At 35.3% G+C, this 14,692-nt stretch overlaps 3 protein-coding genes across 9 annotated transcripts; 1 reads left to right on the top strand and 2 right to left on the bottom strand.

Annotated features, from left to right (window-relative positions):
* Nucleotides 1-4,017, top strand: LOC135838779 (uncharacterized MFS-type transporter C09D4.1-like). Of its 2 annotated transcripts, none has more exons than XM_065354534.1 (7): nucleotides 1-255; nucleotides 336-560; nucleotides 652-790; nucleotides 1,115-1,317; nucleotides 3,191-3,297; nucleotides 3,424-3,534; nucleotides 3,644-4,017. In XM_065354534.1, exons 1-7 carry the CDS (start codon nucleotides 1-3, stop codon nucleotides 3,939-3,941), a joined length of 1,338 nt encoding a protein of 445 aa, XP_065210606.1. In that variant the 3' UTR covers nucleotides 3,942-4,017. The 2 variants fall into 2 exon arrangements, with proteins under 2 accessions (XP_065210606.1, XP_065210607.1); XM_065354535.1 differs by having other exon boundaries at nucleotides 117-255; nucleotides 406-560.
* LOC135838780 (carboxylic ester hydrolase-like) lies at nucleotides 3,341-9,979 on the bottom strand. Of its 6 annotated transcripts, none has more exons than XR_010557477.1 (9): nucleotides 9,227-9,979; nucleotides 9,011-9,154; nucleotides 8,762-8,921; nucleotides 8,446-8,631; nucleotides 7,834-8,027; nucleotides 7,320-7,742; nucleotides 7,031-7,184; nucleotides 4,534-6,899; nucleotides 3,341-4,344 (listed from the first exon to the last, which is right to left on the bottom strand). XR_010557477.1 is itself a non-coding variant. In XM_065354537.1 (9 exons), the coding sequence occupies exons 2-8, from the start codon at nucleotides 9,029-9,031 to the stop codon at nucleotides 6,745-6,747; spliced, it is 1,293 nt and encodes a 430-aa protein (XP_065210609.1). In that variant the 5' UTR covers nucleotides 9,032-9,154; nucleotides 9,227-9,979; the 3' UTR covers nucleotides 3,341-4,344; nucleotides 6,727-6,744. The 6 variants fall into 6 exon arrangements, 4 of the variants coding, with proteins under 4 accessions (XP_065210609.1, XP_065210610.1, XP_065210608.1 ...); XM_065354537.1 differs by having other exon boundaries at nucleotides 6,727-6,899; XM_065354538.1 differs by having other exon boundaries at nucleotides 3,341-6,899; nucleotides 7,320-7,504; nucleotides 7,589-7,742.
* A 106-nt stretch (nucleotides 9,980-10,085) lies between these two features.
* On the bottom strand, nucleotides 10,086-13,080 carry LOC135838778 (carboxylic ester hydrolase-like). The gene is made up of 10 exons (XM_065354533.1): nucleotides 12,806-13,080; nucleotides 12,595-12,738; nucleotides 12,310-12,475; nucleotides 12,039-12,224; nucleotides 11,753-11,946; nucleotides 11,478-11,643; nucleotides 11,218-11,402; nucleotides 10,971-11,127; nucleotides 10,693-10,831; nucleotides 10,086-10,348 (listed from the first exon to the last, which is right to left on the bottom strand). Exons 1-10 carry the CDS (start codon nucleotides 12,986-12,988, stop codon nucleotides 10,192-10,194), a joined length of 1,677 nt encoding a protein of 558 aa, XP_065210605.1. The 5' UTR covers nucleotides 12,989-13,080; the 3' UTR covers nucleotides 10,086-10,191.
* Nucleotides 13,081-14,692: the final 1,612 nt, after the last annotated feature.

Below are 14,692 nucleotides of genomic sequence, written 5' to 3'. Positions count from 1 at the left end.
ATGGAACCTCCAGCTCCAGAGAACATGGTGAATACAGCAGATCACAAATTATACAAACGACGCTGGCTGATGTTACTATTGTTCGTAATTTACGCATTCAACGGTGCCTTGCAATGGACTCAGTTCACGACTATTAATAACCTGGTGACAAAATACTATAATGTGAGTACAACGCAAGTCGAATGGACAGCAAGTGTATTCATACTTTCATTCATAATACTCGCCATACCATCTTTATACTTGATCGACCTGATGGTAGGTATCTGCTTCGTATAGACTTACGGTTAGTATGTAAATGAAAAATACACCTTGATTACCTTAATTTCATAATACAGGGAGTTAGATACGTAGTGATTCTGTCAGCTTTAGGAATCGCAGTAGGTAATTGGATGAAACTATTTTCAGTGGCACCGGATCGGTTTTACCTTGCTTTCATAGGACAATGTTGTTCCGCTTCTTTCTTGAAACTGACTTACGGGTTATTCGGTCGTTTCACTGCTATTTGGTTCGGAGCTGATGAAATCTCGACAGCTGGAGTTCTGGTTGTGTTGGGTGATCATGTAAGTTGAAAATTATTTAAAAAATTAAACTCTACCTTACCAAGAAAAATCTTACTTGTTTTATGACCGGTTTTGATTTTAAATTTTCCAGCTTGGGTCAGCGTTTAGTTACATTCTGCCAGCCATTATGGTCGACGATGGTTCCGAAGAAGTCATTGGTAACGGATTGAGAAACATGTATTTGAGTGTATCGATATCTTCAACTGTGATATTTTTTTCAATTTTATTCTGTAAGTAGGTATCAATAGTGAAATTAGATTCAAAATGCATAAGAATCAAGAATCTATTGATAACTTAAAACAGATCATTTTCTAAATTGTGAAATAAGTACCTAAGTACAGGGTGCCTAGAAAATATCGTGAACCCCAAAGAAAGTTTTTCATTAAAAATATAGGTTGGCAACGTGAAATAGATGCATATGATTGGTGAAATGTTATCATCTCCGTCTAACAACCAACCATGTGCTATCATTATTATCATTCACTGTGACCAACCGAAATATGTATTTAGCAGAAAACTTTATAAACTAAACCAATATATTTTTTTCTTCGTAGTTCTCCAAACGAAACCGAAAATACCTCCAAGTATTGCACAAGTCAAACAGAAACAAGTGAAGAAAGACAAAATACTTTCAGCTTTGGGTAAAATGATGAGAAAGCCAGCATTTTTATGGTTCATACTTTCTTTCGGATTGAATTGTGCAACTTCGACGAGCGTTGCCATTTGTTTGAATGAAATAATCGTCACAAATTTTCCAGTAAGCGGAATTTTTCGTCTCTTATAATCTGGCATATGACAGTACAGGGTGCCCAGAAATATCGAGCACCCCAAAGAAAGTTTTTCATTAAAAATAATTATGATTGGCAACGTGAAATAGATGCATATGATTGGTGGAATGTTATCTCTCCAGTCCAACAACCAATCATGTGCTATCATTATTATCATATCATTCACAGTGACCAACCAAAGTATTTTAGTACAAAACTTGTTTAACCTGCCATGGGTGACATGGCTGATTTATACGGGAGTAGTATCATCTTGTAGCTCTAATCACGGGGAACAAGGGGCACTACCTACAAGCCCCTCTATCTATTCATGGGAAGAAACTACGGGCGTCTCAAGTCTAGAAAATGAGCAAAACCAAAAAATGAAAATTTGCCAAAATGAAAAATTTGACTTAGGGAACTTGTAGAACATTTTTTTAGATGAAAATTGCAATTTTTAGGATTAGCCTATCTTCATTTTTGAAGGATCCGTGCAATTTTGAAGTTTTGAAACAGATCAATTTGAGTCAATTTGAAATTTTTCAGAAATTGATCTGTTTCAAAACTTTAAAATTGCATGGATCCTTCAAAAATGAAGGTAGGCTAATCCTAAAAATTGCAATTTTCATCTAAAAAAAATGTTCTACAAGTTCCCTAAGTCAAATTTTTCATTTTGGCAAATTTTCATTTTTTGGTTTTGCTCATTTTCTAAACTTTAGACGCCCGTAGTTTCTTCCCACGAATAGATAGAGTAGCACAATCAATATGCAATTTGACCCAAACATAATTACAAACAAAGGTTTTTTTGGTGAATATTGTCTAGGGTGGTGTGCTGCATAACATACTAAAAGTCCCCGCCCCTACCCCACGAGCTAACTCCCCCACAGTGGATCAAAGCCCCCCCAAAATCAGTTTTTCATCAAGAACTCCTGAAATATTGAATTTTGAGTAAAATGAGCCCAGTGATCATTTCATCTTCTCCCCAATGCCTATCAAATGAGCTATCGACCAACTCCCTAGCCTCAAGGGGGTGGCGCTACGACCCCTCAAAGTGACGTTATTTCAATAATTTTACACTTTATGATTTGGGACTTGTAACCTGTTCTAATTGATAAAATGAAATCAAACTTGGGGAATGGGATTCTTTTGAGAGCTAGAGTTGACCTGTGGAGTGGGGAGGGTCAAAGTTGAAAATTACAGAAAGGTCATTTTTTTGGAGGGGCATAACATGACCCCAAATGGATGAAAAGGGTCCAAAATCATACCATAAGACAGTATTCCCATTGTGATCAACATATCCAAATTTCAGCTTCCTAGGTCATCCCCACTCCTTTTAAGATGGAAAAAACCGAAAATAGGGGCAAAATAAGGGGATTTTTAGCTTAATTCCGCTTTAAATTAGGTAGCGCGCTGTGTTCGCCTCGATGAGAGCTACAAAATGGTATACTACTCCCGTATAAATTCCCCATGTCACCCATGGCAGGTTACGGGTGCTCGATATTTATGGGCACCCTGTAGGGGTATCTAACACCCCCCCCCACCCCGCTGATGAGAAAAATTTCAAGTTTTAAAAATCTGCTGAAAGCTCCAAAACTGGTCGAAACGGTTTCCAATCGATTTAGCTGCTCGAATATACGCTATATCCCAAATTTAAGCTTTTTATGTCAAGTTGGCTTCAAAATGTTTCCCAGAGAATCGGCGGAGGAGGGATACAGATACACTATTGTCATATGCAAATGTCGGTTTGCCGGACTACTTTACCTATCTACGTCAGTTTTATAAACATTTCTAATCTTAATGATGAGAACTGAGAAAAATTTATTAAATTTAATTTGCAGAAGTGATAAATTTGGATTTCTTCAACAGGATGCAACTTCCAAGGATGTTGGAAACATTGGTTTCGTGATGATGTTCGTTGGAATTTTCGGTTCACTACTCGTTGGAAAAATGTTAGATAAAACGAAACTATTCAAGTAAGTAGGTACCCGGTACCGTAACGATATACCTAGCTGTAGCTACTGTTTAGTGTTTATTCCTATCACTTATCAGTATCAACTCATTTTGAAATAGACTAATAATAAAGTGTACTTCAATTACAGAGAATACTCTATAGTATTAACTATTTGTACGACTATTTCGATGATTGCATTCACATGGTCTCTGAAATCTGGCAATGTTTTATTCGTATACGCTGCCGCACTACTCATTGGGTGAGCATGAATGACTTATTGTATAATTACTCGAGCAAAGATTATAAATTAAATACCTATACCAATACCCTTCGATCTCAGTACTCTAATTTGAGGAAACCGTTTACAGATTTTTTGTAACAGGATATTATTCCAGCGGAATGCAATTAGGAATAGAACTCACGTATCCTATACATGAAGAAATTTCAACGACGATTACTTTCCTTTCCGGCGCATTGTTTTCGTTAATAACAACCGTTGCATATGGTTACATGATCAAGATTTATGGTGACCTGATCTCTAATATCGTAATGATCGTATTGAACATCATAGCGGTTGTAGCCACGTTATGTATTAAAGTTGACTTGAAACGACAACGAGCTGAAAATGAACCAAAGGCCAGCGAATTGAAAGAATTTATAAAATGATGTAAATCTTACGCAAACACTCAACTCAAACAAATTGTAACTTTTTGAAACGAAAATGAAAAATGATTAATCTGGCTTGGATTTTATTGAGGTGCTAGTCACGTACATACTTGACTAATTCATAATTTTTTTTACGATGGTTGTGATATTTCGTCAAAATTATACATAAATAGGTTTAGTCATTTAAATCGACTCCTTTTCAATTCTACTCACTTGATACGCGCGAAAATTTTTCCATCTTCATTTCTAATATTCTGACTGTAATACATCGTTCCAAAATTCGCTACTACTTGTATTTTCAATATCTTCCATTTTTTGATGAGAATACGAATAAATATTTAAACAATCTATCGCGCCAGTCTTTGATATAGGTTGCCATTCCATGTCTGCAGTACTCGGGTTTCTGAGAACCGAAACAAGAAATGTACAAGTACGTTAGTACCTATCTACCTATCCGTAAAACAAAGAGCTTTCAAGTGTGAATTGAACAACAGCTAGCAGGTGATAAGATTGAATTTCATTATGATTGCATTACACATTTGAAATTATTACCAAGTAGGTAAGTAGTGAGTACTTAATCAATCAAAATTACCCAGTTTTCATGAACGCGATAATACTTTTCGTATATAAATTCACCATATCTGAATCAATTTTAGATTTTGCGTTTTCATCGTAATGGATGGTGTTGGCAAAACTAATGAGATAGAATTGCCCGATGTGCAAGTGTGTCCGTAAAAAACAGACACAACGGTATACAAGTCCAGTAAAACGGACATTCTGTGTCTGTTTTCAGAACAATACCCATTATGTTGTGAAAAACAGACACAATGTGACCGCTTGCTGATGGAATAGTTGCCTATACGAGTACTATGCTACATGGTACGAGTATGAGTATAGCAATGTCAAATGTATAAGTTGCTCATTGTTTTCGTAATCACAAATTTTTCAAAACTTTTCACTCGCTTCACATAGGCTATTCAAGATATTCCTCTCGAAAATTTTCAAAATTCTAAAATTAAAAAATTGAAAGGAAAATTCCAGAAACATTCTTTGTACCTATTCAAACCATTTGAAAAGTGCAAATTTTTCATTTTTTCTGAACACAGCTAGGTACTAAATTATTGTGCTCTGGTGATTTGCCTTTTCCCAATAACATATTCAGTCATTTTGAAGAATTTTCGAGAAATAACACAATATTTCGATTTTTTTGTGTCTAATAACCTGCCCCCCACATGCCACTGGTGTTCAGCACACTATAATTTTAATTTTTGTCAGGAACCCCATAATTTTATTTTTTTATTTTTTAAAAAAATATGTATTTCATTCTCATAAACGCATCACACGCTGCTCAAACACACCTCAATAAATTTGAAAAATTATTTGCTACACATATATATGTTGTGTACCAAGTCCGAAATTGTACAATTCGGGGTTGGTACAGCCAATTTTGTACCATCTCCGAAGTGTCCGGACCAAGCGTGAACATTACTTTTTCATCGGACTTGGTTTGTACCATGCCCGGAGGGTCCGGACAAAGTGTTCGACTTGGTACAATTTGTGTTGTGCAAAGTCCGAAATATAGTTTTATAACGAATGAATTCGAATTTTACATCCCTTTATTCCATAAATATTAAACCAAATAAAAGGAAATTTAAAGATGACTCTAAAATACACTACCAGCAAAAATTTTGAAGCGTTTTCATCTCGATTTTTGCAATTTTTTTATACTTGTAAATTGTACATAAGTATTTAGAGTAAAATTAAAATTCAGCATAAAGCCGGATTAGCCATTGATCTTTATGACCTTTTCGATCGATTTTTTCAAAACCATTTTGTATCAGTTCAAATCCAATTTTTTTTAAATTTTTTAAAAAATTATTGGAGAAATCAGCTATAAACTCAGAAAATATATGGTAAAATCCAAATTTCAGCCTTTCACTACAATTTGGTAAAATTTTGACTTTGAAAAATCCATGAAAAAATGAATTTGGAATCTAAGTATTTAGTGCATAGTTTTCAAATGAGTAAGGTACGAGAATTTCACTACTCAAGAAGTTGAAAATAGACAGTCTTTAAAAATTTCCCAAAAATCAACAAATGAATTTCAGCACCTGAAAACTTTGCTGGTGGTGTATTTTAGAGTCATCTTTAAATTTCCTTTTATTTGGTTCAATATTTATGGAATAAAGGGATGTAAAATTCGAATTCATTCGTTATAAAACTATATTTCGGACTTTGCACAACACAAATTGTACCAAGTCGAACACTTTGTCCGGACCCTCCGGGCATGGTACAAACCAAGTCCGATGAAAAAGTAATATTCGCACTTGGTCCGGACACTTCGGAGATGGTACAAAATTAGCTGTACCAACCCCGAATTGTACAATTTCGGACTTGGTACACAACATATATATTTTTGGGGGAATAAATTACTCAAAATTGATAAAAAAAATTATCTCCTTGAATGAGGCTCGATTGGCATGTATGCACACTTCGATACTAATTTCTAAACCTTCATCAGTGGTGTACTCTTATAAATGAAGATGAGAAACATCCCTTACACGCGGGGTAGAGGAGGCAGTGACCAACATAAACATCCAAGAGAGAGTAGATGCACGGAGAAAACCGGTTCTGTCACTATACATTTCTGTGCAACTACCCTAAACAGTTTACTGTATCTACAGGCTATAGGTTTTGGGATGGAATTCATCTTATTGTTATTGTAGTCCCAAACAAAAGAATATTTTCTTTTGTTAGGCTACATAAATGAGAACTACATACATACTGTGGTGGAATATTTTGCCTACACGTTTGCCGAAGGGGAAACATAAAAAACGGACATAATGTGTCTGAAAAAAACCGGTTTAAACAGACACAAGCAGTCACAAATCCGCGGACACAGCAGACACATTGTGTCAACGTTTTTGCACATCGGGTGGTCATCACCATGACAGACCCCTGCAATCAATAAATCGGAATAAATTCATAAATTGATTAAAATAGTTTACTGCTGAAAATGTATATTCAGTAGGTATAATAGACAGCCCCAAACCGCCTATCATGCTCTGCTTAAAACTGAATGAACTCACCATAATTCCTTTTTATTGGATTTGAGTGGTGATCACAGTGAGAACCTGTACCTCTGTAGTAAAGTTTATAACAGAAAATGTTTTTAGAAACGGCAGAACGGATTAATTTTGTAGATTTGATCATTCCATTGTGAAATACTCTGTCGCCAAACATCTATAGGTAATGGTTTATTCAATTGCTTATCAATTATCGTATGTATTGTTATTGTTATTCAATACCTATCCGGCAATACCTACCTTAATTTATCAGCAAAAAAAGAAAAAAAATCAATAATAGGTAGGTACCTACCTGAAAAATTTCTTTGGCTGTTCGATTAGTTATGATTTTATCTCCAAAATAATGCTTTCTCACCGCAATACTGATATTATCTCGCCGACGCGCAGAATTTATATCATCGTAATAAAGTAACCCTGGAGCCATGTCGTTCCATTTATCATTGAGTTCTTTAATTTCAGTATCGTTGGAGAGAAATTCTGAAAAACAACGTAAGTTATCATGATTCAATGAGAACAAAATTTCTGATAGCACTTCATAAAATAAAAAATCTGTATCACAACTCATTGTCGCCTGAGAACCTTCCTTCTCAACGAAACCAATCATCCAAGGAATATCTGCTACGAGTCCTTTTTTCAGCATGTCGTATGGGTGTTCATGCATGAATGCGCTATTGCTTTTAGGTTCGATAACTGGACCAAAAGGCGTTAGATCCTCCTTCATTAAACAATAGTTTCCATTTATGTACTTACAGTTTCTATAGGTACTCGCACAGACAAATAGTGAAAGCAAAACTTTCAAAGCATACGTAAAATTGTATCGAAGCTTCGTATAATTTTTCAATTGGCTTCCTTTTCAAACACAACATCATCAAATGAGAATCGAAAGTTGGACAGTGTAAAGATGATGCTAGGATGGCAGAGTTTTCTATTGTTTTCATTCTTGGGCGTGCCCACGGTGTCAATGTAGCGCAAGAAGATGAGACAGCATTATGGAATAATCCTGAAACATTGTATTTTGTCATCAGATATCAATAAACTTGACAACACTATAAAAGAGTTGTTTAGATTATATAAGAACTTCTGTAGGTCATTCTATATGTCAATTCGACTAAAAAAAGACAATTTTGTTCATTTTTTATTTGTTTTTGCAACTTCCCGAAAATGCTACTCTATTTTAGAGACTTCTGACTTATATTGTTTTTGAATCAGATTTGGATGCTCTTTCGAGCTGTGAAATCAGTTTATGAGCCATGTTTCATAGTAGTGAAGTTGAAAAACCTCTAAATTAGGTAGATTACTTTCAAGTTGGTTGCGGATAAACTGATCGTGTTTTTCTGAGTTGTTACAAAATGGAAAGACATAAGCTCAAAAACCTTAGGTAGTTGAATTGACATTGAATGACCATAGGCATATTATACCTTTGCTTGAAGAAGACAGTAACAAGTATTGTACGCTAGCAGCACCCGATGATGTACCATAAATAGTAACTTTGGACGGATCACCGCCAAAATGATGAATATTCTTCTGAACCCATCGTAAAGCTTCAACTGTATCTTTTAATCCGTTATTTCCTGGAATTACTTCATCACCACTGGTGAAAAATCCTTGAGAAAATTGAAGAATAAAATGTAGAACGTTACTAAAAATAATTACTTATACCTATTCAGTTACTCACCTATACATTATCTACCTACGACAGATAAGTCAACCATTGTAATTGATACCTTGACCTACCTAAAAAGCCCGCGCGATAGTTTGAAGAAACAAATACAATGTTCTCATCTTGTAAAATGTAATCAGGAACTATCCGGCTGCAACTTCCACCCGAGAACCCTCCTCCGTAAATGTAAAACAACACGTTCATCAACTCTTTATCTTCGTTATCATTTGAGAGCTGAAATAAATGAAGGAGAGGTTAAATGATTATGAACAACGATTACTAGTCTACAGAAGTACAGCTTGGTAAATAACACAGACACATACTCGAGGAGTGTAAATATTCATATAAAGACAGTCTTCTTGACCGATCAATTCCGTCGATATTGGTGTACGGCTTAATTGCACGCAATATGGACTCGGTTTCGTTGCATTTCTATAACCGAACCAGCGTTTCAATGGTTTAGGTTCCTTCAAAAAGAGATCGAGATGAATACATTGATGATTTCGCCCCCTCAGTCAGATATTTATCTCGTCATTTACCTCGAATCTAAGACGTCCGGTTGGAGGAGTAGCGAAAGGCACGCCTAAAAAAGCATATATATACCATTCGTCCGTTAGATAAAGTATAGGTAGTTCCAATCAGACCGCCATTTTCGGTTTTCACGCGAGGAGAACAATGAACAGAAATAAACAAAAAACAAATTGTCATTAAATAATACTTCATAGTTGAAAATAAACGCAACTTGGAAAGTTGATGATGAAAAACCCAACGATTTTGCGTTATGCCAATCTCAAAGTACCTACATTCAATAATTGTCAAATGTTACCTACCTATACGTAGGTACTCAACTTAACTAAACTCAGAAACAACAGTAAGATATGTATTAATAAGTTAGATAATAAAAATTTTCTTATCAACCACTTCATGCGGAGTCTCGTGTAGTTGAAAGACTTGAGAGTCTATAACACCGAACACGCAAACATTACCTTGAGGCATTTTAAAACACCCATCTATATAGACATTAATGTATACTTACCTAGGTATTTTGAGTTTTTTTCCAGGGGCGAAGTGACCGTTCGTAATTCGCACCTTTGGAGTGATAAATTTTCGCATTTTTGAGGCATATCTGACACCCTGCATCCAAAAATGCAATTTGAAAGTTGAAATTGAGTACACTACAAAGGTCTTGGAAAAATGCAAACATTAAAATTCAACAATTTTCAACAACATAGCAAACGAAAACTGAAATTTTGAAATTTCAAAAGAATCGAAAGAGTTTCATTGTGCGAGTCATTGAAAAAAAAAAAAAAAAACAATCGCGATTTTGAATCGGAATCAGAATTACGCTCCCTCGATTCTGAATCATCTCATCTCTGCCATGAAGAAAACGAACAAGAATACTTACGGAATTTATAGATTTAATAATTAGGTACCATACATAACTTGACATCTGTCTAATTGTTCATGACAAGTATTAAAAAATTAGATTAAATTCAACATTTTACTAATATTCTGACTGCAAAATGTCGTCCCAAAATTTGCTAGCACTGGCATTCTCAACATCCGCCATTCTTTGATGAGAATACGAGTAAATATTCAAACAATTCATTGTACCATTCTTAGACAGCGGTTGCCATTCTACGTCTGGAGTATTTGGGTTTCTGAAAATAGGACCAAAAAATTGTACTAATATCTGAACCGGGAAACAAATGCATAGGTTCCTAGTTAATTACGTTAAAAAACACGTCGAATCGATGCTAGGTTGTGACAGGACTAACCCATAATATGTATTGTGCAATTGATTTCAAAATTGGACAAAAAATGATTTTGGAACAAAAAAAAATTGTACTAGAGTAAAACACAAATTCTGCTCTAATTTTCAAATCGAACAATGACGAAGCATTTCCTCAAATAGTGAAGTGATATAAAATAATGTCACGTGAGAAGGGAAGGGAATGCTATACGTAAGTAAGTAGGTACTTGATTAAAATACTGTCAGAATTACCCAGTTTTCATGAATGCGATAACACTCGATGTCGATAAATTCACCATATCTAAATCGATTTTAGATTTAACATTGTCATTGTAGTGAGTACGATTGGTAAAGCTGATCAGATAGAATTGATCATCGCCGTGACAGGCTCCTAAAATAAACTCTCAAATAAATAAAAATAAAATGTATAGAACTAGTCTACGAGTAATTCGATGGGTAGGTACTCAGGTAGGTATAGTTATTACTCTTCAAACTTACTCGCAACTATAGAAATTGATGAATCAACTTACCATAATTTTTCTTAACAGGATTTGGATGATGATCGCAATGAGTGCCTGTCCCTCTGTAGTAAAATTTATAACAAAAGATAGTATTTTCTGTAATAGCAGAACGGTGCAATTTCATGGACTTGATAATTCCATTGTAAAATAATCGATCGCCGAAAGCCTAAGATTAGGTAATTGTTTATTTAATTCTATATCGAATATCAGATGACACCTATTTCATTAAATTTTAAAAATAAAAATAGTTAATTACCTGAAACATTTCTTTGGTAGTCCGATTAGATATGACTTTATTTTCAAAATAATACTTCCTCACCGAAGTACTTATATTATCTCGTCGTTGTGAACATTCTATATCATCGTAAGCAAATACGTCTGGAGCTACGTGGTTCCATTTGTCATTCAAGTCTTTCATTTTGGTATCGTTTGTAAGAAATTCTGAAAAAATAATGCACTTACTGATTACAAATTTTCAATATAAATGAGTTACGAAACATGAGGAAACATAACAACTCATGACTGGCACAGAAGCTTCCTTTTCCACTAGACCGACCATCCAAGGAACATCTATCACGTGTCCTTTTTTCAGCAAGTCGTACGGGTGTTCGGATACAAATGCATCTTGACTTTCGGGCTCGATTACTGGACCGAATGGTATCTGCGATGGGACCTTTTCCGTCTTTATTAAACAATGCCCAATTCGATTAGTTTTCATAAATGTAGGTACCTACTTGTACATAATACGTATAGGTAGGTAAGTAAATGTGCAGTTAGTCTTCAAAACATACAAAAAATTGAAACGACGCTTCGTATAGTTTTCTAATTGGTTTCCTTTTCAAGCACAGCATCATTAGATGAGAACTGAAAGTAGGACAATCAAGAGACGATGCTAGAGCGACTGAGTTGTCGATAGTTTTCTTCCTAGGATATGCCCAAGCTGCCAAGGTTGCGCCACCGGATGAGATAGCATTGTGGAATAATCCTAAGTATCACAGATGGGTATAGGTAGGTACATAATCGTGTCATTCGATGTGATTGCACAGGAAAGTTGAACATTTAAAATTTTCACTATACCTTTGCTCAAATCAGACAATAATAAGTACTGTACGCTAGCTGCTCCTGCAGATGAACCATACACAGTAACTTTATCTGGATCGCCGCCAAAATGATGGATATTCTTTTGAACCCATCGTAAAGCTGCAATCTTATCTTTCAATCCGATATTTCCAGGAGTAACTTCATCTCCAGTGCTGAAAAATCCTTCGAAAAAAAAAAATACCAATGTAAAAACTGATTCTTGAATAAATCTGCGTGTGAAAGTAGATTTTCAAATAGATGTAAGTACCTAAAGGACCGGCGCGATAATTCAAGCCAACAAACAGAATATCTTTTTCTTGTAAAATATAATCTGGAATTATCCTGCTACAGCTTCCGGCCGAGAACGCTCCTCCGTAAATGTAAAACAATACGTTCATTAATTTTTCATCATCTTCGTTGTTATCGTTTGGCAGCTTGAATAAATGAAAAATCAGTTTAAAAAAAACAACAAGAAATGAGCTAGGCCTACGAATTATAAAACAGCACTAATGATCTGAATCTGATTATGTACCTATAAAACACGTATACGTACTCTAGGAGTATAAATATTCAAATACAGGCAATCTTCTTGACCTATCATTTCACTCAAAACTGGTGTATGGAAAAACTGCACGCAATATGGGCTAGGTTTTGTAGCGTTCTTATAACCGAACCATCGTTTCGGTGGTTTAGGATCCTGAAAAAAAAACACGAGTAAAACACCCTACGTTTGATTCACTCACTGATAAGTTCAGTTCGTTTACCTCGAATCTGAGATGTCCGGTTGGAGGAGCGGCGAAAGGTACGCTTAAAAAAGCATATACTGTCCGATTATTAGGTAAAGTGTACGTAGTTCCGATCAAACCACCATCTTCGGTGTTCACGCGAGGAGAGCAATAAACAGAGGTAAACAAAACACAATTTGTGATCAGAAAAATATACTTCATGATGAATTGGAAAGTTGCCCGTGAAGGAATTATACGAAAAAAAGCACTGTAAAACTAAAACGACTGTAGGTAAGTGATACATACTCGATTAAAAAAAGACAACAGCTTATTAAATTCTCCTTATCAACCACTCTTTCCATCAAAATATGCAGATTGACCATATCAAGTCTTTGAATAGTAGGTACAATATACGTGTGAAGATGAATTCTTTGGCAGCTATCAAGGTATGATGATTTTCAAGTCGACAACTTGAAGTGATACCTATATTGCTAACAATAAGTGCGATCGTTACAATGTTGTATTGGAACGTAGGTTTCAAAATATAAGTAACTAAGTACGAATTGAATTAGGTATGAATACTTACGTCGAAGATATCTTCATTTCAACATACATAGGGCTAAGTTTAGTAGGTACATATGACGAATGACGATGAGCACCTACAGAACCATCGAATTACAGCTAGGTGATTGGGACATAAAATTCTATGGAGATTGTTTCTGTTTATGATTTATCGCCTTTTATTGCAATTTTGTTTGTTGATTTTTTGCCATTAAACAATAAATGAATTTGTTTTTTTTTTTTACTGAGCTGGATGTTTTATTATTTTTCAAGATACCGTAACTGTTATTCCTACGCCGAGGTCAGCGTGTTGTAAATTTTACACTCGTACGAAGTTATAACCGACCTGTCTGCGGGGTCAGCTATATACCTTGCCTTGAGGATCAAGTTCAGCCTATCCCGCAGTGTTGGCGCTTTGGTCGAATGCGTTGTGAACTCATGAATATTCAACAGCACTTCTAGTCCGGCATATGACAATAGGAGTAATTGCACCCTCCCCCCCCCGCCGATCCTCCGGGACAACTTTTTTCTTAAAGGGGACATCCTAAGGAACATTTTAAAGCAAAGTTGCCCAAAAAAAAGTTGGCCTTACTTACAAAATGGCGGCTATTTTGATTGACAGGTCAGCCGAAATCGCAGATTTTGCGTTTCAACATAGGACTTGCACGAAATTTTTCAAACTTTACAAAGGTAGATCGAAAGATCATGCAAAAATTTATCATCTGTCAAAATTTCAAGTGCTAAAGTACGTTTTTCGATTTTTGGTGAATTTTTGAAAATCAAATTTTGGCAAAAATTAGGGAAAAAATCAAAATTTTACCAAATTGACCCAGAAAGCTGAAATTTGGTATATACCCGATTTTCAACATGCGAAATCGATTGGAAACGGTTTCAACCCGTTTTGAGCAGTTCTGGAGTCTCCAGCAGATTTTTGAAATTCGAAATTCCCACAAAATTCCATCAAATTGGAGTTGTAAAGCTAAAATTTATTCTAAAAACAAATTTCAATACGCTGTTAAGTACTGCAGGCAAATTTCAAGTCATTTTAGAGCCTCCGGTGACTTTTTTGAAAATTACTGGAGCCTCCAGCAGATTTTTATAACTCGAAATTCCCACAAAATATCATTAAATGGAGTTGGAAAACCGAAATTCATTCCGCAAACTAACTTCAATACGCTATGAAGTTGACTGCTGATTAATTTCAAGTAGTTTTGTAGCCTCCAGTGATTTTTTGAAAATTGCTGAAGCCTCCAGCAGATTTTTGAAACTTTGAATTTTCACAAAATTTCATCAAATGGAGATGGAAAGTTGAAATTTACTCTACACGCCAATTTTAACACCCTCTGAAGACGACTTCAGGTGGGT

The sequence above is a fragment of the Planococcus citri genome, chromosome 3 (genome assembly GCF_950023065.1).
Source record: "Planococcus citri chromosome 3, ihPlaCitr1.1, whole genome shotgun sequence".
In the NCBI taxonomy this organism is placed as follows: domain Eukaryota; kingdom Metazoa; phylum Arthropoda; class Insecta; order Hemiptera; family Pseudococcidae; genus Planococcus; species Planococcus citri.
Note: the sequence above shows the minus strand (reverse complement) of the source record. Positions and strands in the feature narration are given on the sequence as shown.

Coding starts and splice junctions, on each gene's coding strand:
- LOC135838779 (XM_065354534.1), top strand. CDS start 1: ATGGAACCTCCAGCTCCAGAGAACATGGTGAATACAGCAGATCACAAA. Junction 791..1,114: donor ATTTTTTTCAATTTTATTCT/GTAAGTAGGTAT, acceptor TTTTCTTCGTAG/TTCTCCAAACGAAACCGAAA. Junction 3,535..3,643: donor GCTGCCGCACTACTCATTGG/GTGAGCATGAAT, acceptor AACCGTTTACAG/ATTTTTTGTAACAGGATATT.
- LOC135838780 (XM_065354536.1), bottom strand. CDS start 9,031: ATGAATATTTACACTCCTCGA. Junction 8,632..8,761: donor CTATCGCGCGGGCTTTTTAG/GTAGGTCAAGGT, acceptor AATTTTCTCAAG/GATTTTTCACCAGTGGTGAT. Junction 7,743..7,833: donor AAGCTTCGATACAATTTTAC/GTATGCTTTGAA, acceptor TGTTTAATGAAG/GAGGATCTAACGCCTTTTGG.
- LOC135838778 (XM_065354533.1), bottom strand. CDS start 12,988: ATGAAGTATATTTTTCTGATCACAAATTGTGTTTTGTTTACCTCTGTT. Junction 12,476..12,594: donor TGAATATTTATACTCCTAGA/GTACGTATACGT, acceptor CATTTATTCAAG/CTGCCAAACGATAACAACGA. Junction 10,832..10,970: donor TCCTGTTAAGAAAAATTATG/GTAAGTTGATTC, acceptor AGTTTATTTTAG/GAGCCTGTCACGGCGATGAT.